At 31.3% G+C, this 10,655-nt stretch overlaps 1 protein-coding gene across 1 annotated transcript; it reads right to left on the bottom strand.

The window, feature by feature from the left end:
- Positions 1-211: 211 nt before the first annotated feature.
- Positions 212-9,352, bottom strand: LOC139488238 (uncharacterized). The gene is made up of 3 exons (XM_071273720.1): positions 9,084-9,352; positions 2,819-3,098; positions 212-2,456 (listed from the first exon to the last, which is right to left on the bottom strand). The coding sequence occupies exons 2-3, from the start codon at positions 3,096-3,098 to the stop codon at positions 490-492; spliced, it is 2,247 nt and encodes a 748-aa protein (XP_071129821.1). The 5' UTR covers positions 9,084-9,352; the 3' UTR covers positions 212-489.
- Between the last annotated feature and the right edge of the window lie 1,303 nt (positions 9,353-10,655).

Genomic DNA, 10,655 nt, shown 5'->3' with positions numbered 1-10,655 from the left:
ATACGTCTAAGATACAGAGAACCTTTGATAATATTTAACCTGTTCGCGTCTTCCTGGTTTTAATTCATCGGGAACAAAACGCGGACGACTGGATTCGACACAGGTTTTTACACTTTTAATCACGTTATCACATCTTCATTTTCAAATTTATAAATGAAGTTAGAGCATGCATGATCACAACTTATGTGTCTAGATTAAAAAAAAAATGATGTCGAAACATTGAATTTATATTTGGCAATTGTTTTACATTAGACAAATATTATTTGCATATATGGTATATTGATAATCAATGAAACGATACACATTTTGAACTTTTTTTATAGTCAAAATTCGCGATATTACTCTATCGAAATCTTTACATTGTACGCCATCACATAAATATTTTATCTACACAATAAGGTTATACTCTATGTAAAGGATCAAAGCCATTTTAAAAGGTACAAAGTTTTCTTTTGAGCGTATTCTTTCAAATTGATTGATGTGTTTCATCTACGGAATCTTTTTGAAATAATGTTTAGGGTGATTTATGAAGTATCGGAACAAATGCGATTTCCAATAATTCGCAGATTTATCATCGTCGATTGTTTTATATATCTTGGCTAGTATTGCATATACAGTTACCCTCCCCCTCCAGTCTCCCAGGAAACAATTATTGCGGCATGTTTTAATTATGTCGCATATTTCTCTGTCTCTTAAAGAGATGTTGCCATTTGCATTATAACACACAAAACGTAGAACATGTGCATATATAACTGGCGGAATAGTGCTAACTGTTAAATAAACATCTGGTAATAGTTCTTCAAGATTCAGTATTGACCATGGTATATTATAAAACAGGTCGACACAATAACTTTTCGTGCAGTTCAGGAATGACAGGTTATGATTCCATTTAGTTGCAGCCACTTCTTCTAAATATTCCATCATAACGGCTTCGTAAAAACCATCAGCAATTAACATTTTATCTTCTCTAGGTTTCGTAAGAATCATCTCTGTAATCTTTAGGGTGTATAAAGGATTGCCGATTTTATAAAAATATGAAGCAAGTAATAACCAGCCCGCGATGGCGTCGACTTTAGTTCCAATGAGAAAATGAGCCTTACACTGCCTGTAACTTGAGTACATCCTTTTGTTTTCTTTATTAAACACCGTATGTTGATTTTGTGGGTAAACTTGATTTCCATAGCAAAACGCTATCATATACAACCCTTTAGTATAATACGGTAATTTGTTATTTAGAAGTCTGAATAAAACTTTGTGCACTATACCTCTACTCTGTTTCAAAGTGCACCAACACAAACTCGTCCGGATTACTTGTAATTTGAAAATAGCTTTACTATTGTCAAGAAACAAAGTGTTAAGTTCTTTAAAATCTTTATGACCTGTGAAGTGTAAATTAAATTTTTTGGAGAAAATATATTGGACTAGCAATTGAAAAATATTTAGCAATTTAACTTCTATTTGTGTCCTTTCTTCCGGACGCAGTCCCTCGAATAGGTTGTTTTCTGTTATAAAGTAATGAGGACAATATCCGTATCTAATCCAATAAATAAGACGACGCTGTATTGCATGAAGGCACTGTACAAAATGTTTTGGTATCCACATATTGTTATCAAATTCTTCGCACAACCAAAATACAGTTGTCTTGATAAAGTAAGAGCATAATCCTGATTCTGACAGCAGGTCCTTTTTCATGTACTTAAACGCTGTGTAGCACAAAACCTGTGTGTGGTTGAATGAATGAATTAAATCTCTTTCTTGTAATGAGAATGATATTCGCCATTCAAATGAACAGTCTTCAGTTGAACCGAATTTGCTGCCAATTGGTACTAGCAAGATTCCTTGGCTGACAGAGTTCAATATGACATCAGATGGTGGCCACATTGATGAGATTCTATTTCTGGTCAACCACGAGTCTGCAACATCTGGCCATAACATAGCCCGGAAGCAAAATAGATGGTCAATTGTATCTCTTGAATCGGAAATACATGGACCATGAATCTTACAGTCACTATCACGATATCGCGACAGAAAATAATTCTTAAACCTAGTGTTTGAAATAAGAGGTCCATAAAACGTATTTTCTCCCCAAGTATTAAAAAGTTCCTTCGAAAATCGGTTTTGCCCAATTTTTAGATGTGTAAAACCGGGATATGAATAACCATTATCAAACAACAGGACGGGACAGTCTTCCTTAATAAAAGAACAAGCATGCTTTACTTGTATTTGTTCCAGAACTGTCATTAAGTCATAATCCCCACCAGGAACATGCAAACCCTCAGCTTTACTACCACTGCTAATATTTGTATACACAGGCGATATTTTAGTAGAATCATCTAAGACTTTAAAAACTGTTCTAATTGCTTTAACATTATTCTCCGATGCACATTCCGTGAGGAGGTATCGATAGATTTCCGATGAATGGCGATAAAATTGTTGAGGTTCAATAACCTTTAGCCCTAAAATATAAAAATAAAAAAACCTTTGTATTAAATATTGTAAAAAGCATTTTTTTGTGTAAATAGTTTGATAAATGTCCAATAAATAAAACTGAAATTAAGTAATATTAATAATATGTGGTTCTGAAATTATGAAAAAAATATGTACCAGTTACAAATCATAGAAATTTTTTTTTTTTTAATAATTCAATGGTACCACAATTATTTATATCTAAATAATTAAATTCGAACATTATCAGTAATGTTATCTAGTGAAAAAATTATCATTATGTTGTTTGAATATGCTATTAAATCATTTTAGGAAAAACTTTAATCAGAACGAATAATTTGTTGGATACGTTTTTATGATTTGATACTCGTACCTTGGCTGCACAGTCGAACATTCCTCAAATCGTGACAAATGTCTTGTTGAAACTGTTTTGGTAGGTTATTCAGAAATACTTCAAAATAAGGAGAGGAATTTGAATGTGATTTTTCGGTCTCCACTTCCCCTAAATACGTTAGCATTCTAGAATATTCTTTTCCGGTAAGCTCTTCTTCGTCTTCATCATCTTCTGCATCAGAATCATCAAACGGTACAGACCAGGTGAACGGTCGATAACAGACATCACTTGCTCCCTTGATAAAATCTTCAAATGACATCTGAAATAAACCATGTTTGTGAATAGTACACTGACATCGTAATCTTGAATACTTGAAAATATAAAATACTTGTAACCTGTGATGAACAAGCTCACATACTTTACGCCAAAATATAAGTGAAAAAACTTTTAGTGACCTGATGGCTTGGTTTACTCTGTTAAGGTATGATGCATATCGTTTATGTTTTAAGGTACCACAATACAAAGATGTTTACGCCCCCAATCAGACAACTTAAAACTGATGAAATATCTTTCATCCATCTTTAAATTTCATAAATAAGGTACCAACAGAAGGAAAAAAGATTAATCTTTAAAATGTAATAGTTTCATTATGACATGATTATTACATAATTAATTATTATGTAATAAGTTGCTATATTGTGATCTCCACACTTGCATGAAATAAGCTTGTTTTTTTGTTATTCATAGCATCCCAAAATATTTTATAGATTTTTGTATACCGGTAACAGAGGTTGACCCCCAAAAGAGTGTATCAGATTTTTCCTATTGTATTTCATTCTCTAATAAACCTTCAATGAAGTTTGCAACCTCAATTCATATGAGATCACTAAATCTAATTGGGTATACAATTTGTTGTATTGTTGTGTTTGGAAATCTGAGACACTCTTTTGAAGAATAACATGTGTGAACATCAAATATATAGGGGAACCCATGTAGGAGCTAAATTTATTTAAAACTACATTTTCATGACAAAATAAATGTGTCATAATTAAATAGATAACGATTTTCACACTTGTACCCCATTTACTTCAATATAATCCACACATGTGCAATTGGAATACTTCAGGATTGGTCTTTAATCATTAAGGTTTTGACCAGTAAGAAAGCATTCTATTTCAGCAGTTCTAAATATATAAAGAAAATGCACACCCTATGCATCAATATTCATTTCTGGCGGGAGATGTTATATCATTATTATATTGGCTACATCATATAACACAGTATATTTGACTTTACGCTGGTACATGTTTACAATATGTGCAGTTCGTAGACCAACGTTTACTTCAAAATAAATTAAATCAACACAGTTATAAAACAGAAAGACAGACAGACACACAACATAAGTTTATTATTATTATTTAACAATCGTAACAACTCGGTACACAGTCCAATAACTCAGTGCTACCAGAAAGGCTACTGAAGTATACTATTTTTCAAATAGTAAATCGACAAAAAAACTTTTAAAGAGGATAAAAAGAATAGTCAATTTAACCAAAGGCCCATGATGCCTTAGTTTGTATTACTTACTTAATTTATCAGCTGACAGACAGAATATCAGCAAAAATTAAGTTAGATAACCCAGTATACAAAAAAAAAGGGGGATCAAAAGAGGTTCCAGAGAAAGTGAGCAGTAGCAATGCAAGTATAATTAATAGATATGACATTCATCTTTCACAATGTCATTCTCAAGTAATCATCATGTAAAATAAAATCAATGCACAATATTGAGGTAAATTGAGGCTACTGTAGTTAACCGATGTTCATGTCTTTTAAATCGAGTATCAAGTCAGGAATATTGAAGTTGTTTTCCATTCTTTCGGTTTGAAAACAAAATACCGAGCTTCTAAATGGAAACATCAAATGGCAAAATCGACTGTTCAAACGCACCAAACGACTTGAAAACAATTATATTATTCCTGACTTGTTACAGGCATTTTTTATGTAGAAAGTGGAAGTTGAAACCTAGTTTTATTGCTAGTTAAAGCTTTTAAAATAACACACAATTTTCCAAGGTACTTTTGGGTAGAACAATTATTTTCTTTTTTTCTGTTATACTCTGAACATACAATTACTATTCATAATGTGTATTTATTATTTACTATCAACGGCGGTCATATATCATATAATGATTTTAGTATATGTCTGTTCAAAGTATACAGAAAAAAGGAAATATAATTGAGATTAATTTAAAACTATGAAATAACGGATCTTGAAAAAAGGGTGATTTCCTACACACATTTTACATACATGTACTTCCAATCACACTCAAAATGCCCGCAATTTTGCTTGTAACCCGGATTTGTTTTTTTCACAATCGATTTATGAATTTTGAACAGCGGTATACTAATGTTGCATGTATCTAATAGTTTTAGAATCTTGAATACTATAAAAACAAACAATTATGTCAACAACAAAAAAATTAAATTGGCATATGTGCACTTTTTAGACAAACCACATCAACGAAAATGAAATGCAAGGATTCAAAACAAATACCATGGAATAATAAAACAATGATGAGATCTACAATTACGAGCCATGCCAAAAGAATACTGTGAAATAACTTTTATTCATTGGGTACCAGTTTTAGTGGTTTTCGTGGAATTTACGTGTCCAACGAAATATAAAACCTGTTGTCCAATTCTAAACATGGAAAGATCCCCATGTAGGTTTCAATAGATGGATACGGTTCGTCTTGTATGACATGTGAATATGACCACAGCTTTTATAAATAAAACATACTTAATTGTATTGTATTGTATTGTGTCGTATTGTCATATAAGTCAATGCACTAAATGTACTAAATATACATTTTGTTTATAAAACTTCAGACCGGATTTTACCCATTCAATCCTTGATAACATCTAAAATGAACTGCTGTTAACCTTTAAATTGTAATAAGAAATGAGTTTCGACAAATGACAGTCAGCTTTCCGGTGATGATAAGCGATAATAAAGTGTTCAATTCTTCATAATTCTCATACGAAAAAAAATCATTTTGGGCTTTCATAAAATAATTCCACAATTCAAATACATTTGTAGAATTTTCTTATATGTAATTGTTTTCTTTAAGTGACTTGTTTACCATTTTTATGGTCCAATTAACACATTACTAGAAAGTTAATCTGTTTATCATTCTATCTCGAGTTAATAGATGTAATAACTTCTGATTACACGTGTGAAACAACTAAATATAGTTTCCTTCAATCAAAATCATTTGTTAGCATACATGTAGATGAAGCAGCTTATTTCGAAAAACCTATTACATGTAGTTTGATAAAAATATTACGTGAATTTTGTTTATGACGAAAGATAAACAAGTGAGTGAAAATGCCACAGCCTTGTTTTACAATGTCCAACAATAAACAAAATATGATAAATAAAACAAATATTCGTTTCTGAAGTCTTAAAATTCGTTACTCGAATTTTTTCTGAGAAAATTAAAATCCACGAATTTAAAAACCTACAAACATGTAACTTTTGCTGAAACCAAGAAACCACGGACTAAATTGGATTAATAGCAGAGACAAGAAATAGACAAAGCCAAATAAAAAGATCATTATTACTTAATATTACTTTAAATTATGATGTAAAACAACGTCATTACCAAGAATCTATACTGCAAGACCATCGTGTACTATTTGTGAAGTTTGGAAGCATTTAGAGGTCGTAAAACTGCATTTGAAAGTCGACAAAATTGATATACCCGATTGTACCTTTAAAAGAGATATGTATTCAAATGAATGTATAGAAAATGCGGAAAATATGCATTTCAACTTTAATTTTAAACATCTGTTTAGAATACAAAAGTTCAGAAAATACGAAATGTCGCCCATTCATGTATACTTTGCCATAAAATAAATATTTTAAAAAGACACTAAAATACGTTTAATTAAGGATTGGAATATTGAAGTGAGTATAATTTTTATTCAAACAGGTATTAAACTTTATGTTGAATATAAAAAAAAAATAATATTGTCTTTATATCTGTTTCAAATTCTTCACACTGATTGATCGAAATAATCTATCACCTTTATCCTTCTTTAAAACTTTTCAGAAAAGTGCAAACGATCTTTTCCTCTATTGCAGATGTGTGTTGGACGTCTTTAGGGGCATACGATACAGTTTTGATCCCGTATTTAGAGTTCGATGAAAAGTCCCACTTAGGCTAATTTTTGCCTGATTAAATCAAATATGTAATAAAAAAATACCTTCCTGCTACTTTTCGAGTTAAATGAGGTCGAAATTTTGTATATTTGCTCAAAATTCGGATTTGTGGTCGTATTTTCCTTTTTGATAGAAAGCAATAACTTTTTTGTTTTAAAAGATAAACAAAAATTGTTTTTTGTAAAATAATTTGTAATTTCTGTATTTTATAAGTATCATAAAAACTTATGCATTTTTTTATTCAGAAATAACTCAAATTTTTCAAAGGGTCATGAATTGAGAAAAAACGTATTATTTTGCTATATATTTATCAAAAGTTAAAAAAATGCACTATTTACAGTTTTATAAAATGTGGTTCACATAATCTCCCTGCAAAATGAAACAAAATGTTGTTTTAAAAAATAGGGGTCCACGCACTCATTTTCAAATTAAATCGTTTTGAATGATAAGAATCAGTTAAAAAATGCATCTTTTCCCGGTTTTTCACAGATTGACTTCGCGAAAATAACATTTTACGTTAGCAACGTCATTTCCGTCCCTGTAATTGTATCGTATGCCCTTAAGATTGTCTGTAACACAGTTATTACCTTTGGACGTACCCAATTAATTTAGTGTTACTTTCATTTTAAATCATGTCGTGCACTGTTGCAGTACTAGCATTCATTTGTCTCAAATTATAAGACATAAGTCGTAGCCGAGACAATTTCAATTAAAAAAAGGTGAACAATAAAAGGTGAATGTAGAATACTAAATAGTAAAAGAAAAAAAAAGGATATAAATAATATAAATTTCTGTTAAGTCTTTGTTTTATTCACATAAATTAGAATTGTTCTTATATAATAAAATAAGACAAGTCAATTTTGAATATTTAACGTTTAACGATGTCCTTGATAAAGGCAACAGTAGTATACCACTGTTTGAAAGTCATAAATCGATCGAGAGAAAACAAATCCGGGTTACAAACTCAAACCGAGGGAAACCCATCAAATATAAGAGGGGAATAAAACGAAACAACATAAAAACTGAAGTGAACAAAAAACAAACGAGAATGCAACAAACACAGAAAAGAACTGTGAGATAACTTCTGCCATTTTCCTGAGTTGGTACAAGACATTGTAAGAAAACATGGTTGGTTGAACCTGGTTTTGTGGCTTTCCAAACATTGCGCTTTTATTGCAATAATAAATATAACACTTAACTGACAACATAACATGATAGGAATACATGATAAGAACAGTACAAATAAATGAAGAACATTCAGGACAGCTAGAGAAATACACAAATAAACTAAACAATAGTAGTTTTCGACATGCTAACCACAGAATTAGAAACGAACACATAAAACGTAGGACAGCACAGCAGAACAACGACATGTCTCCTGTCTGTCACTCGACTGAATCAATGCCACAAAAGTGACGTCACAGATAAATTTCTAAAAATTTGATATCATTCAAGATCAGGTTTGTTATTATATTATTTGATGTATTTGATATCAATAACAAGAAAAATAATATAGAATTGTATTTAGTAATTCGATAATCAATTGTAGCTATGTCGGTATATCTTCTAAATCAAACTGTTAAACAAATTAATCATATATTTGCTTCAAACTAAAATCTTATCAATGAATTATATGATTAATTATCTTTACTTTTACATACGAAAATAAAATAAAAAATAGAATTACAACTTTGAATGTGCATGCTCAAACTCCTGAAAAAGTTATGAAAATATATTTAGTTTATAAAGTTTACTACTTTGATATTGAATCAATAAACTTTACTGCACCACTATGCTTAGCATGACTAACATTGACACTTTTTTATAATGCGCTCCGTTTGCGTGTGACATCGTTACCGTACTAGCTGTCATTTGCCTCAAATTTTAAGACCTTAGTCGTAGATGAGACAATTTCAATTAAATAGTAAGGTAATAAGAAATAATTAAAAATAAATAATAAGAATGATATGTTTTGCCGAACGTTGAGCGATGTCTTATAATTTTCAATGAAAGTTTGAACGTTAATGCTTTCTACTCCTGAAAAATGATGAATATATGTTTAGATTATCAATTGTACTACCTTGTTATTGAATCGATTAATTTCACTACACCACGATGCTAAGTATGTCTAATATTGAATCGATTAATTTCACTACACCACGATGCTTAGTACGTAATCGATTAATTTCACTGCACCACGATGCTAAGTATGTCTAACATTGAATCTTTCTTCTAGTTTGCTCCTCTATGTGTTATTTGTGTTTCGTTTACACGCTTTGAGCTTCGAACAATTTCATCATATTATATATTATACTAGCCGTCAGCTATCGCAAGTTGTATATTATCATTAAGTATTTAGGATGGACCAATTCGTGTATATACCAAATTTTGTCATCGATGTACTTGAAGTATTATTATCTTTACGATTTCCTCCTGATTCTTGGAAAATACAAAATGTTCTATTCCTGTAAAATGACATACGTATGTAACTCGACGTACAGCCCTAATTGGACTGGTTATTGCCAACCAATCATTGCGTTTGATTATATATACATGTATATATGCACAAGTTTAAACAAAGTAATCCAGAACTTTCAAAATCACACGCTGGAAATTGCGTCCATATCAAATAATTTTATAATGACAAAAAATGATAGAAATCTGGCATTTCTATTTATCAAGTTTTTTTCTAGATTCCCGTCCTATTGTAGTTGACATTTAATCATGTATAAACACATGTATTGTTATGATATTGTATTTATTTATATTGGCCTGATTTGTGTTGTGTGGCCTGATAGTTGTCCATTCGTTTTTGATACGTTTTGTTATTTGATTTTGCCATCTGATTATGGACGTTCCGAATTGATTTTCCTCTAAGTTCAGTATGTTTGTGATTTTACTTTGTACAGAATAATCTTAGAACTGTGCAGTTTAGAAATCACTGGAACAATTACAGAATGATTGAAACTTTCCAGAATGATCATAATAAAAGATGCGTTATATAAACTTCTATATATAGATGACGTTCTATATAGATGACGTTCTTTCACTAAACAATTCAAAATTTGGTGACTATGTGGAACGCATCTATCCCATCGAATTGGAGATAAAGGATACTACAGATACAGTTAAGTCGTCTTCATATCTTGACTTACATCTAGAAATTGACAATGAGGGTCGGTTGAAAACAAAACTTTACGACAAAAGGGATGATTTCAGCTTTCCAATTGTGAACTTTCCATTTCTAAGTAGGAACATTCCAGCAGCACCTGCATACGGGGTATATATCTCCCAATTGATACGATATTCCCGTGCTTGCATTTCCTATCATGATTTTCTTGAAAGAGGGTTACTGCTCACAAGGAAGCTATTAAACCAAGAGTTCCAAATGGTGAAGTTGAAGTTATCCCTTCGTAAATTTTACGGACGCCATCACGAGTTGGTTGACCGTTATGGAATAACCGTTTCACAAATGATATCGGATATGTTCCTTACGTCGTAACTACAATCCCCTTCACTTTCATGAATGTGACCTACCGAATTAGACTATTTACCGGATTTGAAATCACATAAGCAACACGACTGCCACATGTGGAGCAGGATCTGCTTACCCTTCCGGAGCACCTGAGATCACCCCTAGTTTTTGGTGTGG

Source organism: Mytilus edulis, chromosome 9, assembly GCF_963676685.1.
Source record: "Mytilus edulis chromosome 9, xbMytEdul2.2, whole genome shotgun sequence".
Taxonomy (NCBI): domain Eukaryota; kingdom Metazoa; phylum Mollusca; class Bivalvia; order Mytilida; family Mytilidae; genus Mytilus; species Mytilus edulis.
The sequence above is the reverse complement of the archived record's forward strand: the minus strand, read 5'-3'. Positions and strand labels throughout refer to the sequence as shown.